Source organism: Saccostrea cucullata, unplaced genomic scaffold, assembly GCF_032062105.1.
Source record: "Saccostrea cucullata isolate Sc308-1 unplaced genomic scaffold, CSIRO_AGI_Scuc_v1 ctg5415, whole genome shotgun sequence".
In the NCBI taxonomy this organism is placed as follows: Eukaryota; Metazoa; Mollusca; class Bivalvia; order Ostreida; family Ostreidae; genus Saccostrea; species Saccostrea cuccullata.
This window is the reverse complement of record NW_026929885.1, coordinates 1-16,318: the sequence shown is the minus strand read 5'-3', so window position 1 is coordinate 16,318 and position 16,318 is coordinate 1. Positions and strand designations below refer to the sequence as shown.

Sequence of the window (16,318 nt, the reverse complement as noted above, 5' to 3'; positions counted from 1 at the left end):
CACTGATGCCCCCGTATGGCAACATAGGAAAGATTAACCTTTCTCAAATACAGATCAAATATGTTGGTACCCAAAGAAAGGCCTTTTTCACAAGAAATTCAAATGTTAAAAATAAACCTTAGCACCACATGTTAAAGGTTTATGGCCAAGGTCAAAATTCTCATGAATAGGACAAGGTGTCAATGTCAAAAGGTCAAAAGGTCAAAGTTGGCTTCGTCTCTTAACATATGAAAGGCCTTACTGTCTTATGGCCAATGTTAATGTTTGTAAAAAGTTGGCCAAACACCAAGGCCAAAATGTTAAGGTTTTTGATATCCAAGGAAAGTTCTTGTCACAAGGATTTAATAGGTGAAACATGAAAGCTCTACCCCTACCAAAAGTTATGTCCAAGGTTAAGTTTGTCAAAAAAAGTAGGTCAAACGCCAAGGTCAAGATCAAAGGGTCAAAATTATTGATATCCAATGAAAGGTCTTCTCACAAGGAAGACATATTTAAAGTATGAAAGTCCTATCCCTCACTAGTTATGGACAGGGATGGGGTAATCGTAATCAGCTGTAATCAGTAATCATGAGTAATCAGTTATCACCCATTTTTATGATTACACGTAATTGTTATTTAAACGATTACGCTGAAAAAAATTTCTCTAATCATGATTACTTTCTGTTTACTGTATGATTACAATTCTTAAAAGAAAGTTCATAAAATTTTGATTTTGATGATATTCAGTGTTCATTTTTTTCAGTGTACAAAGTATCAATTTATTTATAAGCATAAGTTATTATAAAATTATATGCTATATTTAGTTAGAAATCTTCTTCTAATGCTTCCAGAAATGCTTAAAAACAGGCCCATTGTCCAGGCAATGAGTAAATTCTATCATTTCATAGCTATATAAAGTAGCCATTTCAAAATACTTTTAATTAGCAGCTTAGCAATTCACCATTTTTGTCTAGATACATGTATATACTGAAAGAAAGTTTCGATCTACATGATCATAGTAAAGTTTTTTGGGGTTCCAATTTTAAAATGTGTGTAATGCAACATTTTGTTTTCCCTATAAGTCTTTGAATTAACTTAGATATATTTTTTTAATATTAAATGTTCCTTAATTGAAATTTGTGTTCCAAAAATCATTTTGTTTGATTTACAATGTACATGTACAAAAAGATAATGTGAATTAATTAAGGAATATTTACTTTCGCTGTGTTTTTCTAGTAAGCTTACTGTGAAATGAATTTGAAAAATATTATTGTGTATACTCACTCGTAGAAATATACACGGAGAAACTTGCGTTAACGTGACGTCACAATGAGACTGCAGCGACGTTAGTGAAATGCAATAATATAGGACAGCGAAAAATTCAAATATTTAGTATATTTTAGTTCCCTCCAAACAGGTATAATGTAAATATAAGGAATGTTTTTTCAGTTTAGTGTGAATTATTGCTGTTTGAGTCACACAGACTTGCACATAGGCATATTTTTCATGAAGCGCTAGCGCGCTTCATGAAATATGCCTACGTGACAAGTCTGTGTGATTCACACACCAATAACTCACACAAAACTAAAAAACATTCCTTAAATGTTTTTAAGTTTTGTGTGAGTTATTGGTGTGTGAATCACACAGACTTGTCACGTAGGCATATTTCATGAAGTGCGCTAGCGCTTTATGAAAAATATGCCCACATACAATTCTGTGTGATTCTCACACCAATATTTCACACTAAACTTAAAAACATTCCTTATATTAACATTTTAAATGTTTGGAAGCACCGAAAATATACTCAATATTTGAATTTTTCGCTGCCCTATATTGTTATACTTTTACTAACGTCGCTGAAGCCCTATTGTGACGTCACGGAAATGCACGTTTTTCTGTGTATATTTCTACGCGTGAGTATACACGAACATGATTTTCAAATCAATTTCAAAGTTGGCTTAGTAGAAAAAAACAGCGAATGTTAATATTTAGTGATATAACTCAGTTATGCATAAGTTAGGTCAGCTTGGGTAATAACAATTATTGAACTATCCATTCTTCTCCAGTCAATGTGTTAATTCTTGTAAAAACATCTAATAATTGATAGCTTAATTGAAATGTTCATCCACTAATCAAGAAGGTCAATTAATTGTGTAACTGTTCTCTATCGAATCCTTATATCACTAACTATAATTATGTCCAGTTGGATTTATAAACAATAATAATATTTTTTTTCTATTTTTCTCAACCAAAACACAAGATATTTACTCATATTAAAGATAGAAATCAGCTGTTATAAGTACAAAATTTGTCTGAATATTACCTAATAAAAACATTAATGATATTTAAAGAAAGAAGAATAGATTAGAGATAAAACATACCGTTGTCCTTGAACATTTAACAAAAAACTTAATGTAATCTAAAGTAATAATGATAACATAAAGAAAAAGTAATCAGATGTAATTCATTAATTTAAAAAAAATGTATGTAATAAGCTTGTAATCGATTACTTTTTAAATCAAAAGTAATTATAATTTAATCGATTACTTTTGAAAGTAATCGACCCCATCCCTGGTTATGGGTAAGGTTCAAGTCTTTTTTCGTACGTTCAGAAATCTCCAGGGTCAAGGTAAAAAGGTCATTTTTTTTTTCATCTCAATGAAAGGTCTTGTCAAAAAGAATTGATACTTGAAACATGAAATTCCTAGTAACAGTACCATTTAAAAAATTAGGGCCAAAGAAAAATTTTGGAATTTTTGTGTAAAAAGTATAAATGCCCTAGTTCTAACCCTTCAAAAGTAATGTTCCAGATCTGCTTTTTTAAAGTAGGTCAATCTGAAAGGTCAAGGTAAAAGGGTAAAAGTTGTTGGTAAGCAATGAAGGGTCTTTTCACAAGGATTACATATATGAAATAAGAAATCCCTATTCCTTAATGTTCAAAAGTTATGCCAAAGGTTAAATTTTTTTCACAAGCATGGAAATCTACAAGGTCAAGGTCAAAGGGTCAAGATCGTTGGTATCCAATGAAAGCTCTTTTGAGAAAAAATTACATATGTGAATTATATATGTCCTCTTATCTACTGTTCACAAGATATGACCCAAGTAAAAATTTAAAATTTTCATGTAGGTGGGTCAAACTCCAAGGTCAACGTCAAAAGGTCAAATTTAGTTCCCAAAAATAAGGTTTTGACACAAGGAATATATGTGTGAAATATGAAAGTCATTGCTTCACTAAATCACACGTTATGGGCAAGGTTAAAGTTTTTGCGGACAAACAGACAGACAGACAGTTAAACAGCTAGACAGACGGTCGGGCAGACGGACACGACAAAAACTATATACCCCCCTAACTTCATTTACGGGGGCATAAAAATAATGCTGTTTAATAAAAAAGTTATTGTTCAAATATAGGAACTATATAAGTTTTATGAACCCGATCCGACAATGATTGGCTCTTGTAGACTGGCAAAATGTTTCAGATGAGAGAGTAATATATGAGGTGCTTAATAAAATTCTATTATAATGAATCTGTGAAAAATCACTTTGTTTAAGTAGGTGATAAACGATAATAGGACTCAAAATCAATTCTGTTATCTGTAATTTATTTCTTTTTAATGAATTTTGCTATTTCTTCGAATTGCTTTATTACTGTTCATGATAATCGAGTTTTACTGTAGTTAAAATGTATTTGTTTAAGAGATATTCGTTTAATTGATATAGAATTAATTTTCCCCAAAGAAATCCTTATGTTAATTGTTTAAAATATATTGTTTCACTGTACTGGACATTTTTATTTGAGAAATACCATATTCTCCTACCATTTCTAAATAAAAGACAATAGGAGTCTTTTAAATGTGTTTTATATTTGAATATTTTAATAGGAAATACGGTAATGGAAATCCAACAACAAGACTAATGATAAACGTGATAATTTTTCTTTCTTCAACTTTCCTCATTTATGTGATATCACTTGCAGACAGCTAATTATAAAATTCTATTTAGATTATTCCTCTAAGTTGAAAACTCACAGGAGCATGCTTTACGCACGAAGACTTTCTAAAAACAAGGAACGTTATTGACAAATAAAGTATCTGATGTCATAAGAGGCCAGTTTTTCTTTGCTCAAACTCTGTATCTTTTGACTGAATCAATTAGCTTGATTACTGTTTCTATATAATTCATATAAAATAAAGATGTAAATGTAAATAAAGTTCAAAACATTGAAACAGAACCTACACGCTCACCAGACATGTTTTATATCCTCTGATCCAGAGGTTCAATTTCAATGAGCTTCTTTTCCGAGTATTCGGCGTCCCTATGTCGTTCTTTCGTCTGTTATCGAAAAACCTGTCATATTTCCACTTCTTCTCAAAAACCACAACCTGTCATATTTCCACTTCTTCTCAAAAACCACAAGACCAAGTATAATTTCAACCAAATTTACATGTATCAAAGAGAATCCTTGAGTATATGTTAAGCGAAATATAGAATGTTTACAGGTAGTGACATATTATCTTTTAAGGGGAGATAATTAAAAATTCGTGAGAACTTAGTGACATCTTTTAAAAAAATCTCTTAAAAAGAATCGCAATGGAGAAATAAAACCTATGTAAAAACTTCATTACAACCTTTAGTTACAAAAGTGGTTAATATAGTAATCTCTGGAGGTAAGGCCAGGCCACAAAAGAGGATTAAAGTTTCACAATGGAGTTTGCAAAAATATGTTCAAAGTCTTCTTCTTTACAAGATAAAAGCCCCGAGGAAGTGTAAATGTAAGTGTGTCACCCCCTCCCTACATCTGTTCAATACCGAACAGATCTGTGCTTTTTTTCTACTATGTGTGCTCAGTTGAGGGATATATTTTATTGGTCTCTTGGTAAAAATCTTAACATAAAGCCCTAATGTGGCGGAAAATCTGCTGTATGGTGAGGTTTCCCCATTGGTGGAAAACTAATTATGTAGTCATTTAGCCAGCTATCTCGGGAGAAAAAAAACTATAATATTAAAGATAAAATCTGCTTTATATCTAAAATAGTTTATGGTCTTTTCTTTAATTCAAATCAATTTCAATTTCAATATGGTAAGTTAAAAGCTGATTAAGGTTATCGTCATATATATCTTTAACAAAACGTTCGAAAGAAGGAAAACAAAAATGGTTTCTATCTTAATATTTCATCTATTAATTCTTACCTATAGTAAACAAAGGGACTCTTTCTTCTTCTTCACTCCCTGAAATTATTATAAAACATAGGTAATCAAAGATTACGAAGCTCACCTCGTCGAATGTTATCAGTTAAAGTAATGCAAATCTTTCATCATATTTTCTTAACAGTAATATTCAACCATGTTCTATTTAAATAAGTCTTAAAGTTAATTTGGGATTGACCTATGCCAAAAACTAGGTCAGATCCAGTATCTGAAACAAGTCTGCTGGTGTCCATCCCTACATGCATCATCCATGCAAGCTTAGTCTGGGTAGATCGAGGCTGATGGTTTCTTGGCAATGGACCTGTTCTAAAAAACTTTAACCTTGTCTAGAAAATGTAGGTCAGATACATCATCTGATACAAGTTTCGATAGGCCATCCTTAGATGCATCATGCATGCAAGATTGGTCCAGGTAAGGCTTATATTACCAGAGTTTATATGGAATAACCTAGTCACTTATCTAGAAAATGAAGGTCAAATCCAGCATCCGGAGCAAGTCCAGTAGTATCCATCCCTAGATGCATCCTCCATGCAAGTTTAGTCCAGGTAGGGCTTATCTGAAAAGTGTAGGCCAGGTCCAGTATCCGAAGCAAGTCTGGTGGTGTCCATCTCTAGATGCATCACCCATGCAAGTTTGGTCCAGGTAGAACTTAAAGTTACTTGGAAATGGACTTGCTCCAAAAATTTAGTCTAGATAGGGCTTAAAATTACTTGGGAATAGACCTGCTCTTAAAACTTTAACCTTGTCACTCATTTGGAGAATATAGGTCAAATTCAGCATCCAAATCAAGTCTGGTAGTGCCTTATTCATAGATGCATCATCATGCAAGTTTGATCCAGGTAGCCTTAGGGTTTATAGTTACTTGGGAATGGACCTGCTCCTTAAACTTTAACCAGGACGCCGACATCGACTCTGACGCCGATGGTATAGCATACGTTCATCTCGACCTTGTGAAGGTGAGATAATAGAGTAAAAGCTGCTGAATAGTAATTACAGGTAATGTTTACGAAGAAACTCAGAATAGTGGATGTTCATATTTTGTATTCATATTACGTCTTATATTTATAACTATAAAATTGATTAATATTAATCAGCGCGATTATTCAGCAATCACAATCACAATGAGATTCGTTTGCTAAATCAAGGATGAAAACAATGGTATCAGGTATATTATTACGGTCTAAATATATCATTGACTTTGTTTCAAAAGGATAAACAACTTGCATGTTCAGTCAGTGTAAAAATGGTAGAACCACCCACACCAAATATCGTAAAGAAGAATCGCTATATGTTTTATAGTTTTATAATAAGACTTGTTTTGGCGGTTAAAGCATGATTCTATTAAAAGCAAAAAGTAGTCTAGTGAAGATCTTGTGGATAAGTTTTCAAAAGCAAAAGAAAGATCTTAAATTCTCAAGGATTTTTTTTTCGAACATAAACGATATACTTTTAAACGTTATCCTCTCCCGAAGTAATTGTTGTCTGCATGAAATATAAATAAAAATCGGACCCCTGCACAATTTATTTTTTTTTAAATTTATTTGACTTGATGAGTATCCAATACGATAAAAAACTAACATTTAGAATAAGCTTTAATCATGTAAAGATAATAGAAAATGAAAATACTAATCACGTAAATACTGACCATCAAAATATGCCATGTCTTTTCAACACTTTCTGAATTATTACTTAAAAGATGATAATACGTAACCACTTTTACATGCAATAATTCTGAAGTTGATTTAAAAAGATTCCCGAGTTTCTTATTGATAATATCTGTTTAGTTCTCGAAGGCGGTTTGAATTCAAATTTGCATTCATTTGTTTCATTTTAGATATTCAAAGGGTCTCTATATTCCTTTTAAGAGAAATTAATTCAAAATGTCTTGATAAAATTGAAACAAAAGTATTTTGTTTCATTGCTTTTTTTCAATACAAAAAGAACTTTTAAATGTCTCTTTAAATTAAAATAAATCATTTTCCTTCAAAAGTTGAGTTAAGGCATCCTAAGGATTTCGAAGCGATATACACAAAGAAGTCATAAGGAAGTCTCAAACTAGATGTACTTTGAGCAATGAACTCACTAATTAAATGATACCCCCACCTATCATATGAATATAATGGCAGTGTCCTTGTTTTGCTGTGGGAAATCCAAATTATGTGTCGATTCAAAAAGTAAAATAAGACGTGTACAATGGCAACATGTAATAAAGAATCTGTAATAAATTCATCAAATTTCATTCAGTGGTATGAGAGGAGTTGCCGATAAAAGATACAATGCGTAAGCAGGTTATGTAGTTATGTAATTGTTTCTGCAATAGCTGCGACGTTAATTCCCGTACTTACGAACAAAGAAAGCATTTTATTGTTAATATTTACATCTATATTAAAAATCATTCAAAATAAGATTAAATTTCTTTAAATATAGCATTTAAGATGAATATATAATTGTATTCAAAACGGATGGAATTACAATTGTTCTAGAAATCTTCGCACGTTGGTCGCTTAGCATTGTTCATGCACCGATTAACGGCAATGGGTTCTCTTAAAAAATAAAAGAGAAAGTACTCAGTGGTTGTAAATGTATAAGCCGAGTTAATAAATTCTAATGATATCGTCACACGCTGTAAGTAATTTTGGTCAGACCTTTTCCCTTATATTTTGAAGGTGCATGGGAAAAGGTAATCTAAAAAAAGATTATTTTGTTGTTCGAAAAGGTTAATCAAGTTGTTAATTTTCAAAGATTTGTACACCGATAATTGCATAATTAATGTAGTTTAAAAAAAACAAAACTGTCACGATCTTAATCCAATTCTTGTGCATAATAAAAAAGCTCATTATTTGGTAGAGTATAAATTATCCTTGTGGACCGACATAAAAGAGCAATGCATTTTACTTACCTCTTTTCTCTTTACGTCGACGGTGCCTTCGGCGTCTACGGTAAATGAGATATAAAACTACGAGAACAAGCAGAGCTATGATGAAAGTGGAAACAACACCAGCAATAATTGCTGTATTATCATCCTCCGGTTGAAATACATAGGTAGTGTTTTGTGAAATTGACCTGAAAATTAATTTGATTTTGAGGGAAGAGTTTCTTTTTTAGAGTCCGATAATTACAGTTAGTAAAATATTTTAAAGGCTGATTAACAATATAGCATAAAAAGTAAAAGTGCCTTACATTGAATAATTTGGACAGTTTTCATTTGCAAAATAGCATTTTTCCTCTGGATTTATTTCTAAGCAGGCGTGATCTGAAACGTTGATTCAACGGAATATTAAGGCAATGCGATTAAAATATTTTTTTCAGTTATATTTTATATGCAACAAAATGCTTATAATTACATTTATACACTTCATTTGTATTGTAGGATTCTTCTGGACAACCACTGAGAAACGTTGAGCAGTTGAGAGCGTCCAGGTGTCCAGTGGATACAGCAAAAGGGCACAAATCTTTAAATTAAATAAATCATATTTTTGTAAATTAATACATTTACAGGAGCAGAATAAAAATCAAATTACAATATTGTTTACTTATATTCAAGAAGAATAAGCTGACTTACTTGCTCCATATCTGCCAATACTCCCTTGAAGACAAAATTCCACAAGTGAAGATCTTTCATCATTAGGTACACACTGGTACAGGTTCCTTCCTAGTGTATCATTAGGACACTGTAACTTAATGCCATTGTTAAGCCACGAACTGGCGTTTGTAGGACATGACGTCACTGGTTTTAACTCCACGTTCATTTCCTAAATAATCAATTTTATCAATCTTGATCAATAATGTTAGATTGAGATTTCTTAAGAAATATGAAGAAAAATTATGTTTGGATTTAAGAAACTGCCATTTTTACATATCTACAACCTTATTGTAACGAGGCACATGGAACCTCACAAGAACAGGTCATATATAATACCCAACAGATTCCGCTACCAATTGATTTTACATTTTCTGCTAAAGACAAAATGTTCACATAAAAAGTTTACGGGGGATATTCAATAATTCTACCACGGTAATTGAAAACTTCAAAGGAAGCCGCCGGACATTATTCTCCAATAAATCATGAACGTCATCAAAAAATTATCAGATCAGAAACACGTACTAAATCTGAAAAATTCAAATGCATGTTTGGCTGTAGAATAAAATACTTGTTTAGACCGCATCGATGTGTCGTCTTTTGCAGTAAAAACACTGTAAATTGCATCAAGTTGCTGATGAATGTCGGTTTTGATAGCTAAGCGGGGCTATTCCACGGACCTCCCTACACATTAAACAATGTGATTTTAGCAGTAAAATAAGATCATGATTTTGTTATTGTATATTTATTAAAATAAATCAATACATATAACGAACAAATTTGTAATTTATGAAGGCTATTTTTAAGGCAACGTAAGCTCAAATCGTCTGCATTCCATACAAAGGTAAGCAAACAAATTTTCCCTCTGGAGACATGGTGACCTAATTCGTTTCTCTATAGAGGAAACAATCGACTGTGTTTATCGCCCTTGGTAGAATAGAAATGAAGTCCTTGTTGTCGTTAATGATGCAGAATAACCTCCTCGGTCTCGAAATGTTGTTTGAAATATAAAGGCCTCGGCTAACGCCTCGGCTGATATATTTAATTTCAAACAACATTTCTCGACCTCGGAGGTTATTCTGCAACATTCACGAAAACGCGGACTTTATTTCTTAATTAATGTCCTCTGTGCTCGGAAGGAAACAAAAATGCTTTTCAATGATTTATTTTAATAATTTCACAAACTTATACTCTTTTAGTTAAGGACAGATGATACAAACAAAAAATGAATGCCTGGATTGGTACATATTTTTTGGCCTAATTTCATTGCAAATGAGGAAAATAATAAATTTCTAGAATATAAAAAAATTGTAAACCTTCTGTGATGCTCAAAAGTCTGTCCTTCTGAAACCATCCTTATCAATCTATACTAATATTTTTCACTTCAAATTCCATTTTTGTGCTATTTTAAATAAAATATTAAAAACTAAGCGGTAAAAGTTATTTATTTTACTAATTTAAACATGCCCCAAGTTGTTATTTTCAAAGTCTTTGTTAACAGTTTGTTTGTATCATCTGTCCTTAAAACACATGCATGTCCTGAAAATTGTTATCTAATTTCGGATTCCCTTTTCTTTTAAGTTTCATTAATATGTTGTATGCCCATCCATTAATCTTTTTGTTTTATAGAACGAAATACACTAGGCCTTTGCTTAATATTTTCGAGCCTTTTGCGAGGGAATACAATGCAGACAATGAGTTGATGAATAAATCATACACCCAGATGACATTCTTTTGAGGCAATTTTTAAAAGATCTTATTCATTTTACCTAACTGTTCACGACCCACCGCATCAAAAAGTTTTTTCAATATTACATCTATTCGTTGAAACAGTAAATATTGAAACATACAGAAAATGATACATTTTTTAAACAACATATTGCATTATTTAATGAAACTTCTGGGCAGCGGCCTACCTGAGAAAACACCAGGAAAATATAAGATTAATAAAATCAACCGATGAAATGATAAATCAACCTTTAAATAGAATTTACGCCATTAGAAATAAACTAAATTACTAAAACAAATATGTGCACAATGTGTGATGCAAAGTGATTTAAGGTTTTACACATTCTATACACATGTATGTAAACAGCAAGAAAAGCGTTTTAAGTCACTCTAATTAAACAAATAACGCTAGGAGGAAAAAAATGAAACTTTGAACTTCTTGTTTAATTGCCATATAAATGTATGACATGCATGATACTCTCTCTCTCTGTTTCTCTCCCTCTGTGTGTGTGTGTCTCTCTCTCTCGTCAGATTTCCTTGAAAAAAGGGTTTTCTTCTACTTCTTAAAATTTAACATATGTGGCCTTATTATTTTATTGGTATATTCATTGCTGTTTTTTTATTAAACGCACTCCTCAATAAAAAGGGTATGAGCAGTTCATTTGATTTGAAAATAAAGATACTTTTAAAACCTTGAATCAAAGTAAATTTTGAATTTTGGTATTTATGCCCCCCTCCCTTAGTGGAATATCGATAGTACACATTACAGTAAAATAATAAGTATTATGTGTCTATATCTGTTAAATGTCATGTTTACCTCCTGGTAACGCATATAACGTTCTTTTAAAAGTCAAGTACAGCAGTCTGATTTAAACAAACCCTTGATAAAAATCACTGAATTTGATAACTAACGTAACGTTCGTATTCTTTTTTGTCCCCATAAACATTGTACAATCTTAACAAAGTTGATCTTACATGTACATAATATAGATTCCTTAATTTTGTGATTTTGAACCTTAAAAATATGTGTTCTTATACGTTAAACTGCTTATTTTATTTTTTAAAATATTTACACACTAACAAATAGGAGTACCTGACTAGAGTTATTTACCTTTTAACTTCCTTCCATGCCTTTTAGATATCAACAACAGAATTTCAGACTTTAAGGTAAATTAAAAAGGGCTATTTGCCATTGCTTACTTTAACTCTTAGTCATCACTCGATTCCGATCGGGCATATACAACAAATATATCCACCCTTTCTCTTTGAACGAAGGAAATCCTATTTTCAAGTAGTTTCGTTTTAAATTACACACATGAGGAATTTTACTATGGGTAGGCCTCAAGGTCACCTGGCGTCATAAACATGAATATTCATGATGATAATGTTTACAATTTCTTCCGGAACAACACAATGAAAGACACGCATCCTTTTTCAACTTTTCACAGAATAGAAAATTACCTTGTGGACAATCGACTGCTGGAAGGTGATTTGATTAGATATTTAATTAGGAATTAAAATAAATAAATTGGTGTAAAATACATTTAACTTTGACGAATATGCGTGTTTTTAAATGGATCCTTCTATACTATGGGTTATTATTACGAATTCCATACTATAAAAAACGGCTAAATACAAATGTTTTATTGTATACATTTAGATTAATGTTCTTGAAAAAAAAAATGTATAGTAAATGATTTAATTTATCAATTAATTTTGTTTAAATATTTGATTAGAACTTAAAATAAAAAATAAATTGGTGTTAAATACTTTTTACTTGATAGTTTGTGCATAGTAAATAATTTAATTAAAAATCATTGTACTCCTCGTGTTTTTTGTTTAAACATTTGTTCTTTGATTTTTAATATTTCAAAGAAAAAGAAAGAAATTTATCATGAAATATATTAATGTATATATAAGTAAATTTATAGTATATAATTTTTATTAACAGTGTTTCTATCTGGTTAAAGACACAAAACATTCCAAGAGGTTTCAGATTTCTGTAGCTGGTATCTTTGGTCATTTGAGTGTTTTTTAACCATTAGATATTGGAACATTTACAAGTCATTAACACATATTCTAGATTCAACACAGTTCTATTTTCTAGTGCCTTGCCCAGGATGAGTTCTTTAAATAACCACCAATGTAAGTAAAAGTTCTAATGCTAAGTTAATCTTCTGAATTAGAATTCATTCTACTTTATCCTCTCACCTTCTGTGCATTATACAGTTGCTATGCAGGGTCGAAAATGTCGTAAGATCGGGGCTTGATGGAACCGGCGTAACTGAAAATATCGATATCAAAGGATGTGCTATACGTAGTTACATGAATTTATATGTGCATATTCCACAATGAGAATTCTAAAACTGATAGTTTTCATCATCCAAAGTCACATTACTGCATTCTCCCATGTAGCTTTAGTGTTCCTACCGTGTTCTTTACTCAGTCTTATAAATGCAAACATTTACTTAAGTCATTGCTAACACAGAGACAGTTTACGTGAACCTAGGACGCACTGCTGGGTCCTCACACATTCTAATTTTCCTTCAAATTTCGCGCGCAATATTTAAAAGTGTTTGCTATACCTTCTAAGTATTAAGAGTTTATCTGTAAGAAGGATATGGAAATAACAAACAGTATTCAATCTCAACGTCCATTAAACAAAAATATAAAATAAGAGCAGAGCAAACACGGACCTCCGAAACATCAGAGGTGGGATCAGGTGCCATGGAGGAGTGAGCATCCCCTGCTGACCGGTCACACCCGCCGTGTGCTCGTTGTCATAATCAGGATATAACGGAAAAAATCCGTGGTCAATTCAGTGTATAAATAATGGACTAACAATTGGTATGAAAAACGTCAGTCAGCATTTCATTCAATGATAAATTGTATTTGCTGACAAGGTCATTGTATCGACCATAGAATTTACGAAATGATGACTTCAAACGAGACCGCTGATATTCTTGTTTCATCAACTTGCTTGTCAATAATTGTTTTTCAAAAATATTTTTTTCTCGGCAAATTTATTTACTAGGTTACATACTTATAAGTAGACAGCGAGGATTTCATTTTGGCATTATTAGCGGGGCTGTTGAGATCGCTTAAAAAGGAATATCGCTTAAATTAAAGGGCGTGTTATTTGCACTTGCTTCTTTAATGAGAATTCTAAATCGCTAAAATTGCTTCTCGCTAAAAATAGAATACCAATCTTAAAGGAGAAATTGCTAAATTTGCGTCTCGCTAAAATTTCCACTTATACGGTATTTTCCACATATTCTCGAAGAAATAATACTCATAACATTATCAAATACTTTCATATATTTGACAATTTGTGTTGCAGAACTAGTGGGTATTTTATTACGGAAGCCCAATAGTGCAAACCAAAAATATATAAAGAAAAACAAAATTAATATATAAAGAGAAACGCATACGAAATTATTAAATAAAGAAAAAACGAAATTAATATATAAAGAGAAACGAAATTATTAAATAAAGGAAAACGAAATTAATATATTAAGAGAAACAAATTTATGAAATAAAGAAAAACGAAATTAATATATAAAGAGAGACGAAATTATTAAATAAAGAAAAACGAAATTAATATTTAAAGAGAAACGAAATTAATATATAAAGAGAAACTAAATTATTAAATAAAGAAAAACGAAATTAATATTTAAAGAGAAACGAAATTAATATATAAAGAGAAACGAAATTATTAAAAGTAGAAAAACTGAAACAAAAATACGGAATTTATAGAGGTGCACGGTAAGGGTCTGAACCCATAAATCATTAGTGCACCGCGTCTGATAGACCTGATTTTGTTTCGACAATAAACAAGTGTGATGTTTGCCTTTATATTCACCTTTTCCTTAATCGAAAACGTATCCATTACAATACATGGATTGGACGAATTTAACCTTTGATATCTAATTGCACAACTATTTAAGAAAACATGAACGTTAAGATTCCGTAGTTTACAACTCGTATTGTTGAATTTTTAACATTCAGGAAATTCCCTTATCCATTATTCAACTATCGCACAATACATTCATTAAAAAAAAGGTGTAAAATAATACGTTATCGATCGGACTTGGGTTTGTTTGACATATTAAAAAATTGTTTAAAGAGAACAGGTGCAAAAAGTAAAACGAGTCAAAGTGGTTACAAGAAGTAGATTTTAATAATTGTTTACTAAATTAGAAATAAAGCAAATCAAACAAAACCAATGATTGCATATGCTAAGCATAAAAGTATTGGTGATTTGCTAACAAATGCTATTTTGCCTCAATAAAAATTACGGCCGGATCCCTGATGAAGGTGGGGCCGTGATTTAGATTTTTAATACATCAATACGATATAAAACCACCGAAACACACTGCTGAGAAAACATTAATGTTGATAAGCAACAACTTATTCAAAACGATGTCAAAATGAAAGAGAAATAAGAAAAATCACAGCAGTGTGTCGGGTATTGCGTTGCTGATGGGTGTTGCCTATATGCACAATCAAATCATCCTCGTTATTGTTTCAACAACCCGTTATTTATGAATATATAGATGGGGCGCTAGGCTTATCTCAGAGGGAATTTTATAATACGATACGCAGGGTCTTGACCTTTCAGCGATTCAAGCGCTCTTTGAATTGGATGTCATTAATTTTAATCAAGCAGAAACAGCCACCCTCTTGATCCTCTATGCATAATGCCACACATCAACAAATTAAGTATACCGTTAAACAATTATTGACAATTTACTTCAAACATTAGATTGAAGTATTTGTTTCAGTTGATATTTTCTCTTTCTCCCTCACTCTCCTTTTTATTAAATCATTTCTTTTTTCTTTTTTTTATAATTCCGTTTTTCTTTTTTTTAATAATTTCGTTTTTCTTTATTTAATAATTTCGTTTCTCTTTATATATTAATTTCGTTTTTCTTTATTTAATAATTTCGTTTCTCTTTATATATAAATTTCGTTTTTTTCTTTATTTAATAATTTCGTTTCTCTTTATATATTAATTTCGTTTTTCTTTATATATTTTTGGTTTGCACTATTGGACTTCCGTACTTTATGGAGAAAATCAAATCACAAAAATTGCCTTTTTCCTGTAATGTATTCTTTTTATGCAATGTTTTAAGAATCGAAATTAATTATGAATATAAAGTCTTTAATTTGTTGTCTCATCTTAATGATCCATTGCACAAGTATAAAATTTATTGAATGAATGTTACTGTAATTTCTTTACAAAAAAGATGGCGTTTTAACTTTCCTAAAGGGTATCAGTCAAAATGTAGACGCTTTCGAAGTTAAAGAAATCCGATTCATCATAACTATTTATGAATTGTTTCTCGGTCAATATTTTATTGTCTAGAAAATCGTCATGGATTTTGAAGCTTAGCGCGAATATTAAAATAATGTTCAATTTTATTATAGGTCTACTTCTATCTCGGTGTTGAAATATTTCTTGCAGTTCGCTGCAAAGGTTTAATCTATTTTTCAAGGATATCTTAATTTATGTAAGTAAGTAAATTAACCCAATAGGACTGTTTAGATCACAGGGTATAAAACGGTTGGAAACTTATTTTTATCTGTCCATTCATTTCTTTGTCCGAATATCCTTCTAGTGTTCTCCTGTCTCTACAGTCAGAATGCCTAATATTGTACAAGTTTCCAGATATTGACCTGATCTTTATATATATTGACCTCGAGTTGATACAAATAAGTCTTCATGTAGGAGTGGAAATAACCATTGTTAATTGACAATATGTCATCGATATATCTGAAAGTTGAGTTGAAGATCTTTTCACGCATAAATTTTGCTTCTAA

General features: G+C 31.2%; 1 protein-coding gene across 1 annotated transcript; it reads right to left on the bottom strand.

The window, feature by feature from the left end:
* Positions 1-517: 517 nt before the first annotated feature.
* LOC134282375 (uncharacterized) lies at positions 518-11,828 on the bottom strand. Its single transcript, XM_062764773.1, has 8 exons — positions 11,696-11,828; positions 9,055-9,141; positions 8,750-8,939; positions 8,532-8,639; positions 8,368-8,440; positions 8,087-8,250; positions 5,170-5,208; positions 518-552 (listed from the first exon to the last, which is right to left on the bottom strand). The coding sequence occupies exons 3-8, from the start codon at positions 8,934-8,936 to the stop codon at positions 518-520; spliced, it is 606 nt and encodes a 201-aa protein (XP_062620757.1). The 5' UTR covers positions 8,937-8,939; positions 9,055-9,141; positions 11,696-11,828.
* Between the last annotated feature and the right edge of the window lie 4,490 nt (positions 11,829-16,318).